Source organism: Acinonyx jubatus, chromosome E4, assembly GCF_027475565.1.
Source record: "Acinonyx jubatus isolate Ajub_Pintada_27869175 chromosome E4, VMU_Ajub_asm_v1.0, whole genome shotgun sequence".
Lineage (NCBI taxonomy): Eukaryota > Metazoa > Chordata > Mammalia > Carnivora > Felidae > Acinonyx > Acinonyx jubatus.
This window is the reverse complement of record NC_069395.1, coordinates 45,019,810-45,034,612: the sequence shown is the minus strand read 5'-3', so window position 1 is coordinate 45,034,612 and position 14,803 is coordinate 45,019,810. Positions and strand designations below refer to the sequence as shown.

General features: G+C 35.5%; 1 protein-coding gene across 11 annotated transcripts in view; it reads left to right on the top strand.

Annotated features, from left to right (window-relative positions):
• The window catches only part of EDEM3 (ER degradation enhancing alpha-mannosidase like protein 3), a 102,491-nt gene that overhangs the window by 16,158 nt on the left and 71,530 nt on the right, over nucleotides 1–14,803 (top strand). For all 11 annotated transcript variants that reach the window (XR_008293221.1, XM_027074363.2, XM_015073318.3 and 8 more), the window contains 4 exons: nucleotides 3,012–3,112; nucleotides 3,633–3,672; nucleotides 8,549–8,661; nucleotides 9,635–9,788. Coding sequence is in view for 10 of the 11 variants with exons in the window: in XM_027074363.2 (XP_026930164.1) it covers nucleotides 3,012–3,112; nucleotides 3,633–3,672; nucleotides 8,549–8,661; nucleotides 9,635–9,788 (408 nt within the window). In the remaining variant the exon portion in view is untranslated. The remainder of the gene's footprint in view (nucleotides 1–3,011; nucleotides 3,113–3,632; nucleotides 3,673–8,548; nucleotides 8,662–9,634; nucleotides 9,789–14,803) is intronic.

The window sequence follows — 14,803 nt, the reverse complement described above, 5'->3', positions numbered from 1 at the left end:
ATCTTTGTAGATAATTATGCCTTCACTCGGTTCCTCCAGCTGTGTACCCGGCGTCTCTGGAGCGATCTGGCGTCCTCTACATTCCGTGGCCGGCTGTGCTATACCCCATTTACGTTCGGTTCCATTTGCATTTTCAGTGTCCTCATTTTTCATTTCTTTGCTGAACTTTCATCTCTGTTGGCTAATCTTTGTTGATAATCCATTTTTGTAAAATCATCAAACTGTCATGCACGATTACCACTGGCTGACAAGGAGACAACTGCACACTTGCTGTGCATGAACTGAAAAATAGATACACAGTGATCACATCACTGACAGACTTCGAAAGAAGTGTGTGGTTGATCACGGATCATGATGAGCATCTGTTACTTACATAGGGACTTGTGGATCGAAGAACTGGCACCGAAGTTTGTGTTTTGTGCACTTACTGCAGTTAATATACATACGGTGGTTGAAGTTTGAACCATGTTGTTGAGGGTTTATTTAAATAAATTACAGAAACTTGTATATAGTGAAAGTGAAGACCGCCTATAATAACATAATTGACAAAAATCCTAAATTGAATGGGGAACAGTATGAATGTATTAATCCTATTATTCTTGTCAGGGAGTCAGTAAATACTGTCTGAAATTGAAATACATGAGCACAGTGATCTAACCTCTAAATGTTTTTCATAATCATATCATTAATTTTAGAGGAATCTTTTAGGGACTGTCCCCTAGAGAAGAAAATATAAAGTTCAGCAGGTCTTTCTGGTTTCTGTCCTTTTCTGTTAAGACCTGTAGCCATTAGGTGGGGATGTGCCAGTCAAATTTCACTGAGGCAACTGTCCAACTTAAAGAACCTACCTCTGGCTTGTGGCCATGTGTGCAGGGCCAGTTCCATCAACTCTCATACCCTTTGGGCATTAAAATAATTCCCACTAAAGCCTCTGTTTATTTCTAATGCCCATGTTGTGGTCACTGCAGCTTCATCTTCTGTATCCCATTATTCGCTTTTGGTACTTGAGAATTTCTTTTCTTGTTCTCAAGCTCAGCTGTGTATTTAAAATAATTGAGGGGTGCCTGGGTGGCTCAGCCAGTTGAGGGTTTGACTCTTGATTTTTGCTCAGGTCATGATCTCACCGTTTGTGGGCTCGAGCCCCACATCTGGCTCTGTCTGCGCTGACATTGCAGAGTCTGCTTAGGATTCTCTCTGTCTCCTCTCTCTGCCTCTCCCCTGCTCGGCCTCTCTCTGTCAAATATACATACATACATACATACATACATACATACATAAAATAATTTAACACTGACAACATTTCTGTGTGTTTGTAATAAGAGGGAAGATTTTTTTTGCATGTGCTTTATTACCATCTGGATTAGAAATACTCTCATGGTCATTCTTAAAAAAAAAATTCCTCTCAAAATAATATTGCAAACATAAAATTCCTATTAATAACTATTAAGAAATGGGTGAAACCTATAGAAGAAAACTAAATTCATAAAAGAAGATCTGAAATAATGCAGTGACATTCCTAGATGGGAAGACTCAATTGTTAATGGTATCAATTCTCCTCAAATTAGGCTCTTCCAGTTAAAATTTCAGTGGAATTTTAAAAAAAATTGAAAGTTTTCCAGAAGAGTAAATTGGAAAAAGTAGTTAAGAAAATTTTGAAGAAAAATAATTTGGGGAGAGTAAATTGCTATACTAAGTAGCAAGGTATGGTGCAAAAATAAAGTAATCAAGATAATGGTCTGGAGCAGGAAATAGATCTGTAGGGCAGTAGAAGTAGGAAACAGGTCCGTCAAGCAAATCGGACTGTAGAACAAAATTGAGACTACAGAAACGTGTGTATAGACAATTTTAAACTAATCTGTATTTCAAGCAATTAGGGAGAAGATGGATTGTTTAAAAAGCAGCATTTAGAAAATTAGCTATTTTGGGGGGACAAACACAGTTAACGTCCCTATTTTATATCAAAAAGAGAATTAGATTCCAGAGGGAATTGGATCCTACATTGGATTGATCATCTCCTATGTTAGTGAGAGTATTATAGGGATGTAAATTAGGAATGTCTTCAGTTTGATAGGTATCAAAAATTAAATATTTATACCTTTGACCCACTGGGTCTATTTCTAGGGATTTAATCTATAGAAATAAAAGCATATGTACAAAAGATATATGCATATAGATGTTTATTGTAGCATTGTTTATATATTGTGAAAAATTGCATTCAACCTATATGTTCCTCAATAGAGGAATAAGTAAATTTTACTGTGTCTATACTTTGGAATATTGTGAGGTACTATGAAAGGCAATAGGCTCTGGAGTCAGGTTGCCAGGTTTGAATTCTGGATTCATCATTTACTAGTTGCATGTCTGAGCTTACTTAACTTTTCTGGGCCTCAATTTTCTCATCTGTGCGAAAGGGATAATTGAATTTGTTTCAGAGGGCTGTGTGATAATTAAATGAACTAAACTGCACAGAACAGTGCTTAGAACATAAGAACTCAATAATAATAGTTAATATTAAGTGATCATTTTGCAGTTACTAAAAAAAAACCCAAAAAACCAAAAAACCCTAAAATTCTAGCACGGAAAAACTGCACTGTGATTTAAGTAAACAACTTTTAGAGCATTTTAGAGCAGTGTATGCATATGGCATGAGCAGCTGCTTGTAAATAAAATGTAAATTATATATGTGCATGCATTTTAATATATGTGGATACATTTGGAAGCATAAATGCCAGTCTTAACAGTAGTTACCTCTGGGGAATGAGATTGGGTGGAACAGAAGCAGATTATCAGATTTTTAAAGAAATATTTTTTAGTATGGTTTTTTTTTCCAAGCAGTTTTTCAAACATTTGTAACTAAAGTTTTTAAAAACAGATCCCATAGACTGTAAGAATAGTAGAACTTCTAACTTTTATCTTACCCTGTTTTTTTAATAACTGCAAGAAGGTTGTGTCCTGGATGATGTTTGCTTTCTCTTATTTTTCTCAGTGACTCATTAAAATTTTCCTTGCAGGAACATGCTTACCCAGCTGATGAACTCATGCCTTTAACCTGCAGAGGTCGTGTTAGAGGCCAGGAACCAAGTCGGGGTGACGTTGATGACGCCTTGGGAAAGTGAGCATTAACGCAGTGGGTGGTGTGGCACCTCCTGGGTCCCAAGTCTCAGGCTTCCTAGATGTAGCTTACAGTTATATTTCTGGGGATTGGTTAAATTTCAAGGACTGCTTTAAGTATTAACATTAAACTCTTTTATTTCCTTCTGTTATCTTTTATAAAAAATCAGTTTACCTCTTAAATCAGTGAAAAGTTGTTTGTTAAGGTAACTTTTGAAATGTATATAAAGTCTACACATTATAAGGTGTTGATGCTTTAATGTTTTTATTTGCTTTAAAAAGAGTTAATATTTTCATTTGAAAGATATGTAGATACACTGAACATTAAAATGTAATTAATGTTCAGGTTTTTCAGGTGCCTTCAGTGCTTTTTTATAAGTTACATTGTACTGTAGATGATCGGAAGTACTAGCTAATAGGAACTACCAGTCAATAAGGCATAGATACATCTTTAGTTATAAGTTCATGGATAAAGTATTCAGAACTCTAATGGTTTGTATCTCATTCTACTTGTTTCTTAGATTTTCCTTGACACTGATTGATTCTTTGGACACTCTTGTGGTAGGTTGGATTCTTCTTGAATTTACTTATTTTATAAATTTCATAATATGTACACTCAAATATGAATACAATCATTACACAGTAAGTCTGAAGTAGAAGTTTTCAGAATTTAAGGTGTTCTGCTTTCACACTATTGAGTTGATTATTTCACGTGAATGTCAAATGAAATTATGTAGAAATCATGGAGATGATGAAATAATTTGTAGATATGTCAGCTTATGTGATGGCACTTTTAATCAGGAAGGTTGCTTCCCTTTATACAAAGAGATTAAGAAAACACCATTGATATATTTGTTCCATGGCATACTACAGTGATACTAAAATTGTTAAATTAGAATTCCTATAGGTTATGTTCATTTAAAAAAATTAATTTTTACCCAGCAGTGATTTTTGGCACTAAATGATCACTTCTGGGCAATCCTTTTCAGGCTCATGGGATACAAAATCATTTTAATTAATTTTGATTGGGGATGGTCTGTTATGACAGAGGAGAAAGATTGAGTTCTAGGTGTCATGATTTCTAAATACAGTATCTTTCTAGTTTTCTACTTTTAGACCACTTACAGTGTAAAAGTAGGCTTGTTTCAGGATTTTCCTTAGGACATAATTCTCAGCTTTGAGTTAATATCTCAACTACTGATTAATATTTTAAAAAGCAAAACAAAAAATCTTTGGGGTGGCAGAAAATTTTCAGAACCAAGATTTTCTTCCCAGTATTGTTTCTGCATTGTTCTTTCGCTAGGCATTTTCTTTTTCCTCGCCTCTGCATTCCCCGCCCCCCCCCCTTTCACTTCCCTCCTTCTGTACCCGGAGGCACAAATTACCACTCTGGGAGGAACTAAGTGGTGTTATTTATTTGTAACTGTAGCTGGGTTATACTCTTCGCATGTACCTTGATTGACATGGTGGAGTAAGCAAAGAGCAGTAGCTCTGTGTTAGGAAAGACTGTAGGTGAAATTACGTTTATTTCTCATTCTGTCAGCTTTATCCTTCCCTGTGGCAAGTTCCCCATCATCTCTCTGTAAGCTCTTAGTTGATTTTCTTGAACATGGATCTCGGATATCATATGCTGTAAAACATTTTTATCAGAAATAAAGGAAAAAAGGTGGTTTCAGTCTGTGTAACTTTCCCATATTTAGAAATCTGTTGGCTTCTAATTGAGTGGTCATTAATTATTACCCAGGTGATATCTTTCAGGTTTTGCCAATTATATACTTTGGCATCAGTTCTCAAAATATCCCAGCAGCAGCAGCAGCAGCATCACCTGACAACTTGTTAGAAATGCAAAATTCTGGCGCCTCATCTCCAGACATACTAAATCAAAGTCTGGGAGTGAGGCCCAGTAGTCTGTTTTTTAACAAGCTCCCAGATGATTCTGATGTATGCTAAAGTTTGAGAAATACTGGATACTGATGCAGTGTTTTTTAAACTCCAACATACCACAAAGTCACTTGGGCACCTTGCTCATATGCAGATTCTGATCCAATAGACTGAAGCCAGGGCCCAAGAATCTCTGTTTCTCATAAGCTGCCACTTGGTGGTGCTGCTATTGCTGGTTAGCTGACCGTGCTTTTGATGACCTGGGTATAAACTTGAGTTCGGGCTCTTTGTGACTGTACTGATGTATGTGACCTTAGCCAAATTTTTTAACTTCTCTGGGTTCCTGTTTTCACCTCAGAAGGGCCTAGACTAGGCATTTAAGTTTCCTATTAACTGTAAGGGATTATTTCTTACTGATCTTTGGTTCAGATTCAGGTAAGTAACTCCTATTTGTCTGTTTGTTGAAGCTATCCTCAAGAAGGGTTAAGAAGGAAGATTGTTAAAGTCTTACAAATATTTAAAAAATGATACTTTATATAAACTCTTTAAATTTTAGTATTTTCAAGTAGGAATAACCTAAGTAACTTATTACATATCATCATAACTTCATAACACTATTTTAAACATTTTCTTTTTAATTTAAACAGAAGAATTAAAGTAGTTTAGAAAGTTTTTTTTCCTACATTTAAAAGGAGTGCTTTCTTGTACATTTTATCAATACATGCATTAATATTTCTAATTTACTTTGCCTTGACTTTGTGATTATTTTGTGATTTATTTGAAAATATTAATAGAACATATCACATATGTACATAAAACTCTATTTTTATTTTGGTCATACCATGATATGTTAAATATAATTTCTGTTGTCCTAGTTTGATCTTTAAATTTAACCTGTTCCTGATTCTAGCCACCTGGTTTCTATTGATGTAATGAAGCCAAGAACTAAAACTTTAAATTTATCTTAAAATTTTACATTACCATGAAATGTATAGAAAGAAAGATATCAAAATAAATTAAAGATGATAGGGGAAAGGAAGAGACCTGAATTCATTCTTTGTTATCACCTAGGAGCTTAAAAGGTCATCCACTAAGGGCGTCTGGGTGGCTCAGTCGGTTAAGCATCTGACTCTTGATTTCAGCTCAGGTCATGATCCCAGGGTCTTGAGATCAAACCCCTCATCAGGCTCAGCACAGAGTACAGAGCTTGCTTGGGATTCTTTCTCCCTCTCTTTCTCTCTGCCTCTTCCCTGCCCGTGCCCTCAACTTACTCACTCTCTCTCTCTCTCTCTCTCTCTCTCTCAAAATAAATAACCCATCCCATCAACCAGTAGAGGATTTGGAGTGAATTTTCTAATTATGGATCAAGAGACTTTTCACTTTTATGCTCCTTTGAAACAAATAACACTGGTCTAGTTCTTGGAAGTAGTTCTCAGGAGATAGACTCAGGAAGAAGAATAAGATTAACAAATGGTACTAAGAAGTGTATGTGTGGGTGAGTGAAACAGTTGTGTTTTATTCTAAAAGTGATAAAAGGTATGCATCTGCGCTCGTTGGCTGCAGAATTTACTTGGACTTGGAGATTGACAAGGAAAAGCAGTTAGTTTAAAACCAGGCTTCATAGTATATTTTACTCAGGACTTACCCTGAATTTTACTTTTATTTGAATTTTAGTCAAATTCTTATGGAATGTTTTATACTTAAATTAGAATTTTTAGTGAAAGTATCGAATCAGGTGAAAAAGCACTAGAAAATATTATCAAACAGAAAGATAAAACAATCAAGTGAAGGAAAACTGTTTTTCATGGATTTAGAGTCTAAATACCACATAATTGTGCGCCTGTCACCGAACAGTCTATCACAACCATAACTCAGGAAGCCAACAGCTAAGACCTGGCACACTGTCTTGACCAACCGTTCCCTCCTCGGGAATCCTGAGGGGGCTGGACAAATCAGAAACATAGCTCCTGGCTGGGTTTACCAACACTGGTGGCAAACAAACTCTGATAAACTCTGAGAAGTCAATAACTCGAGAGAGGGTTTGGAAAAGAGATTTATTTTGGGTGCTGATACCTGGGGGAGGTAGCAAGTACAAGCCTTACCTCTTGGTAAGTACAACTGACCTCTTGGCAGGCAAGATGGACACCTAGAATTTTATAAGGGGAGGTTGGGGAATGAGGTGGGGGGGGGGTACATGCAGGAGAACAGGCAGAGAGCTTGTGATCATGGGCGGGGTTCCGTAGGTGTTCAACTCATGATCATGGGCAGGGAAGGGGACATGTAGGTTGTGGTCTTCTAGGCATCCCATTGATATCAGGGCTTTTCTGGTCTGGCAGTTGGAATGTTCTGGTCACTGCAAAATGTCTTGTCAGTGACTCTAGAAAGTGCGATAAGAAATAAACACAATGGGTTGTAGTTAGAACTTGAGTTAAGTGGTCTTGTCTATTTATGGTTTTAATTGTTGGCATCAGTAGTTGAGCCTGAGGGCTCACTGACACAGTTTTAATTGAGACTGAAAAAGCAACTATGAAATGCATTGGCCACTTTATGGAGCTCATTGCAAGAATCCATAGAATCCTTAGGATTCTAGATGCTCGTGGTAATAATAATTATAACAGCAATGATATTATTAATGACTTATTAAGTCAGGCACTCTACTGAAAGTACTTTATATATATTACTTAAGAAATCAGTCCTATGAGAGTAGGTATTTCTTCTTTTTATGGGTAAGGGAACAGGCTCAGAGACAGAAGTCACTTGACTGAGATTATACAGGTAGGGAGTGAAAGAACCAGAGTTCAAATCAGGGCTTGCTCTTGATCACAACATTATACTCCTCCTCAATTAGGGCTCAGGGCATCCATGGATGAAGATGGCAAGTAGTGTTTGGTTTAGGATCAGTCATTCTCTGAAGGATGTGTTTGTTCTCTTACAAGAGTAAGCAACCTAGGGGCACCTGGGTGGCTTAGTCAGTTAAGCGTTGGACTCTTGATTTGAGCTCAGGTCATAATCTCATGGGTTGTGAGATTGAGCCCTGCGTGGAGCTCTGTGATGACTACGGGGAGCCTGTTTGGGATTCCCTCTCCTCTGCCCCTCTCCTGCCTGCTTGCATGTATATATGCACACTGTCTCTCAAAAAATAAAGGTAAGAGTAAGCAACCTTTAAAATGATGTTTGGTGAATAGTTGATGTTTGGTAAAAAGTTTTCGAGTTGTTTTGACTTGGAAACCAAGTCAGTGAGATGAGTAGAGCTCGTCTCATGCAGCTCTAGGTCATGGGTTATATATTAAGAAACTGGTTTTGTGATGACTCTTGTAAAGTCTTAATGATATTTTCATGTGTCTAAAAAAGAAGTGTATAAAGATTCCTTATAATGTAGGCATTTAATTTGGGGAGGGGGTTTAGAGCACATTTTTATCATAGGCTTGAGATAAACATTTTGTTTGTGTCACTTTTTAGAGTCTTAAGGTATTAATTTGCTTTTAGTAGCCATTCTAACACTATTTCTCTTTTACTTGGTGAAAAGAACTTTATTTTCATAACTTTCTTCTCCTAGGTATTAAATAAAACTAAAGAATTTGAAGATGCAGTGAGAAAAGTTTTAAGAGATGTTAATTTAGATAATGATGTAGTTGTATCAGTCTTTGAAACAAACATCAGAGTTCTTGGGTAAGTATGTAAGACACTAAAGCTATAACTTTAATAACAGAAAAGCCTAGGGCATACTGTTTATTTCTTGATGATACTAAAGCAAGAAATTTCTTAAGTTTAAAAGATACAAGTTGGGATATTATGAAACACAGAGGCTGTGAGATGGCCTTGCATTGTATCAGACACAGACAGCAGCAGGCTTTGGAAATAGTTGTAGACTCAAAGGTAATCCCTGTATGTTGTTAAAAAAAGGACTAGAGGTTGAACATTTGCATATCAGCTATATCTCATGTTTTTTGCTAGTTTACATAGTTTGCTATCTTTAACCAATACCTCTTCAAGCCAAATGAAATTAAATGTATATTACCTTTCGACTAAACAACTTGAGATGTTCTTAGAACATTTAAAAATACTGAATTATAGGATTTATTAATTCAAGTTTCAATGTTATTAAATTTTTATATTTAATGGTTACTTTTATGCTATTGTAACATGTTTCCTTTTGTCAGATAAAGTGAGTCTTCAATTTAGGAAATATTTCACAGAGTTTATTAATCTATTACATTTAATACAGAGTGGGGAGGTTTTTTAATGTTATACTGTAAGAATTACAGATTTCATGATATAATTAAGTTAAATTTAAAATTTGTTAGAATCAAATGTTAAACTTGTTAAAATAAATTATTTCTAGAATATTCTTTTTTTTTTCGGATATTCTTTATTATAAGAAATGTTAAGGTATTAGAGAATGCCAAACACTTTACAGCAGATAGAACATCTAAAATTTTTTTGAACTGGCTGTGGTTTGCCATCAAATGAGTAGCCAGAGTTAGGTAAAAAACAAAACAAAACAAACAACAAAAAAACCCCAAGTTCTCCTATGTAATTTCCTTATGTGTGCTAAACTGTTGATAACTAGATACCACATCTTTTTAGGTGGTAACGTAAAGTATCTGTAAACATGGATAATGTTTCATTTCTGTGATCATAGGGGTCTGTTGGGCGGACACTCCTTGGCAATCATGCTGAAAGAAAAAGGCGAGTACATGCAGTGGTACAATGATGAACTTCTCCAAATGGCAAAGCAATTGGGTTACAAACTTTTACCAGCTTTCAATACTACCAGTGGCCTTCCTTATCCAAGAGTAAGTAATTCTGAAAAATATGGCAGTCTTTATATCCTTCCTTTGCTGTCTTAAAAAAACGAATTTTTGTGATTGGAGCCATTGTTCTTCATTTGCTTGAGGCTGGAGTAAAATGCTTCATTACTATATGATACATTTATATTGACATTCCAGTTAATTTGTGTTTGAGTGGTATGAGAATTTTGATCAGTTTAAGCCTTTTATGTGCCACTGTGTAACAGATTAGATAGATTATGCTGCAGGAGGGAGAAACAGATGCCAGACTAGAATTTGGGTTTGGAGTTACTTGGGGAGAAAACACAGGTGCATCAGTAAGCATGGGTATTGATTCTCCAGAGGAGAGGATATAAAGAGAACACAGGACGGAGGGGAATGAGGAGGGAGTAGAGCATGTTCAGAGACTTGTTAGGAAGAGAACCACACAGTAGCTATGGTATTCTGAAATCTTAGAGCTTTGAAAGGAGGTATTTTAGAAACCAACAGAATTAGATGCAAACAGAGCCTTAAAGGATGTAATATGGGAGAATAAAAGGGAAGGATGGGTTCAAAGTAGGTGAAAATATAGGACCATTCATTTTTAGGTGTCCGTGTTGGTAGTTGAAGAGAGGTGGCAGCAGAGTCACTTGAGGGAGTTTTGTGTTTTTTCCCCCAAGAAGATTTTATATTTATTTATTATTTATTTTAATTTTTTTTTTTTTTTTTACGTTTATTCAGTTTTGAGAGACAGAGAGAAACAGAGCATGAGCAGGGAAGGGGCAGAAGGAGGGGGACACAGAATCTGAAGCAGGTTCTAGGCTCTGAGCTGTCAGCACAGAGCCCGACACGGGGCTTGAACTCACGAACTGCGAGATCATGACCTGAGCCGATGTCAGACGCTCAACCGACTGAGCCACCCAGGCGCCCCAGAAAATTTTATATTTAAAGCAAAGGGAAAGAAGCCATTGAATATGGAAAGAACTCTCTCTCTCTCCTGATTTATTTCTTTATTAACACTATTGCTCTCTCCCTCTTGTCCAAGTTAGATCCCTCAGCCATTACCAAGCTCTGTTAGTTTTTTCTTTCCTTATTGCTGCTATGCTAGTTGAAGCCAGTATAATTTTGTTCCTATACTGTTATAAATTCCAATCTTACTCTTTTCTCTCTGGTTTATTATTTAGAGGCTTAAAAATTAATCTTACTAAAACATAACTTTTATCAAACTACCCTCAGAAGTTTTACTGACTCCCTATTGTACAGAGTATCTTTTAACTTACAGAATTCATTATGGTTTGGCAGTAGGCTTTCTTTCTGACGTTCTCTCAGGACCTCATACCCAATGTAATGAGTGTTCCATTTCAACAGAAGAATCTATTAGTGTCCCCCCAAACACCTAAAGTATGTGTTTTTGTTTTTACATTTCCATGCCTTTAGGCCTACCATCTCTATTACCTGGAGTAACTTTTCTCCCAATACAAATCAAGTAAGACTAACTTTCACCATCAAGAAACCTCTGACCATGATCTAGAGCAGTGCTTTTCAAACTGGAGGTTACAATATATTCCTTTACCCACCAATTTAGTGGACTGTGACCAACACTTTTTTTTTTTTTAAGTAAAACAGACTAGTTATTCAATCTCTTATTTAAATTTCTAGTTTTTGATATTTTGAATGGCTGTTCTGTGAACGTCTTTATACAGATCATTTTACTTATTTCTTCCATAGGATAAATTACTAGAAGAGGAAATAGTCACAGAAGTAGGGAATGCTTTTTCAGGCTTTGGGTACTTACTGCCTAGTTGTTCTCCAGAAGGGTTCTACTTTTATAGTTACTCTGTGTTTTATAAAAGTATATGTGTCATTGTCCTGTTGCCAAAAATATGAATTATTCTTTGCTAATTTAGTGAGAAAAAATGGAGTCTTGTTTTAATGTGAATTTCTTTGCTTTCTAGTATGGTTAAACTTATTTGTTGATTTTTTTATTTTCTTGGCATATTAAAATTAAAAACAAAGTTATTTTGAATAAGCTAGATGTTTATTTAATTGGATTTACTTTTAGTAAACATTTTTAGTTTTTGTTATAAGTGGAGGTGCTGAATTATGGGGAATCTAGCATGTCTTCACTTTTGCCGTAACAGGAGAAACAGTCAAGGAATTAAAATAGTAGCTACTGGGGGGCCTGGGGGGCTCAGTCAGTTAAGCAACCGACTTTGGCTCAAGTCGTGATCTCACGGTTTGGTTCGTGAGTTTAAGCCCCGCGTCGGGCTGTCTGCTCTCAGCACAGAGCCAGCTTTGGATCTGTCTTCCTCTCTCTATCTGCCCCTCCCCAACTCGCACACTTGCACTCTCTCTCAAAAATAAATAAACATTTAAAAAAAGTAAAATATAAAACAGTAGCTAAGAGTATTATAGTAAAATAAAGAGAATGTGTTATTTTCTTATACTCTGAAGTATCAAAGTTTTTGATACTGCTTTTTAGAAGTAGACTGCAGACAGAAAATAAGTATCTTCCCATCCTTCCTTAATTCACACTTGTTAAATACTGCTTTTGCTCACGAAAATTTGTACAGTCTCTCTTAGATATGCATGCATAATTGATAGTTTGGCATTAATGGTTTTGACTCCAAAATTTGCTGGACAGAAATGCTATAATAGTTAATGGTCATTTATTCCACCTGCGTATAAACCCTGGAGGTAGTCCACGGTATATGATGCCATTTCCTCCAACGTAATTAAAAGTACTTTGCCAGTTTTTCATTTAAGACCTCATTTCTAAGATCAGGTAGATGATTCTATCCATGAAGTACAGGGTTAGTAAGAATTCCATTATGATTCAGTACATATTTTAGGGGTTTAATGGGTGTAGTAAATATATAATATAGATGAATTTAATGTAGGTAATTTAAAATTCTACTTTTTAATAAAAAAATTTCATTTTAAGAACTACTTTGTGACTCTCAGGAACACAGGATCAGGAGGAACCAGTTTCCAAATTCCTTCTAAGTATAAAACCTTTATTATACATTTATCCCTTTTTGTCTTAAGACTTTCAAATAAGGGGCAGTAAGCTCCTTGCTTCTGACTTCTTCATGACTAAATGGATGCTACTACCAGTGCCCTCTCTACACCCATCTTTTGAGATCTAGTCAGGAGCAGAGCTTATCTAGCCTCTAGAGCAAAAGCCAGCAGTAGGATTTCCATTAGCAAAAAAGGCACTCAACGCTTCTTTCTTGTCTTGTAGAAATAGTAGTGCCCCCTGGAGATTTTGCATTTGAAAGTTGTTTAGTAACACTCACCTTCAACATACGAGATTGAAATGATATGATACTATAAATCGCTGTATTAAGAAATAGTCCTTTTATAGCATTTTGTAGAGATCATCTTGGAACAATAAATAAAGATTATAATTCAGTATACAAACATCTTAAATATTTTTAATGTACAGAACTTCAGTGATTCAAAATATCTCCTTTTTTGTTAAGAGAAAAGATACTAAAAGTGGTATATAAATGTTTCCCCTGTTGTGTTTGCTTTGCCATGACTACTACTCTGGACTTCGCCATTGTTAGCCCTTAGCTACCCCCAATTATGTGGTATTTTATTATACATCAATGATATTTCTTCTGATTTTTAGATCTTAGCATTTGTTGTCAGTTCCATTTGTTTGGCACTTACTTGTGACTTTCCATTATTAGTTACCATCTCCATTTATATGTCTGTCTTATTTGCTCTGTCTGGATTTTAAGCTCCCTGAGGACAAGGATCTTTTCAGTTACTTTATGTCTTAACGTAATACCTAGCATGTAGTAGATAACTATTGGTCAGTTGATTGTAATAATTAGTAGAACTAACCAGAAAATAATTTTCACTGTTGACTCTTACTGCAAATATTTATAAAAATTATTATACTTTACTTTAGCATAATTAATGTAAATTAATTTTAAAGTTTATTCTCAATTTTAATTCTGTAGGTAGAGATATAGGTAACATGGAAAGGACAAGGGATGGTTCCCATTCTGGTTCTTGGTTCAGAACTACCTAAAGTCATTTATTCTTTCAGAATTACAAATGATAGAGATAATTATGAATTTGAGTGGAGATAGAGAGATGCTGCTAGGCTAATAGCACATGAAACATGGGTAAATTTTGCCTTAAGTGGCATTCTGCAAAGTGAGGTAAATGGCCAACATAGCAATCTGCTCTGTGTCTGACCTATGTTTCACTCTTGTTATTTGTTTATTGGTGGTGAGTGGGTATTATCCCTGTCTTCATGCATAGGTATTCCTAGAGTGTTGATTGGATACTGTTAAGGTAATAGGCATACCCAGCAATTGATTTCTGCAGCTAAGTCGAAATACAAATTTATTTGAACTTCTCCTTACGAGTCTGAATAGTAAGTGATCTAGAAACATGATTTTTATTTGTTTTGTTTTTGTTGTTACGCTAGATCTTGGCATATGCTTGCTCTTTTGTTATTTATTTGGACTGTGGAAGACCATGATCAGTCTAGTCAGTTTGGTTCTGGTTCACCCAGTTTTATCACGTAGTATGATGTGGTTGTCTTTGAATTATAAAAAAAAAAAAAAACCTCCTTTGGAAAAAATTTTTTGTGTTGTTTGATAGCCCATCAGCAAGGCTATACACTGTGTTTCAGAACTTTTAAAGCCTTTAAACAAAATTTTAATCTTTTAAATACACCCCATACCTAATCAGTTTTTTCACTGTGGAGGGCTAATATAGTACTGGTTTTTCACAAATTCTCAATTAAACTGAATTTCTCTTAGGGCTAGTCTAATATCCTATTCTTGTACTAACTGGCTTAAACTGTCCAGAGAATAAAATTGTTTTGGAAGGTATTTTCTCTATGTAATTCTTAAATGGGTACTTAATTTTGGTCTCACTGAGGAAGGACATAAATGAAAACTTACCCCATGGATATATGTATGGTAGTATATACTTCACTAGATGTTAAATTGGAAAGTCACAAAGATCATCAGATTAAATTACAGTGTTTAGGTATTTTATTAATTATTTCCATG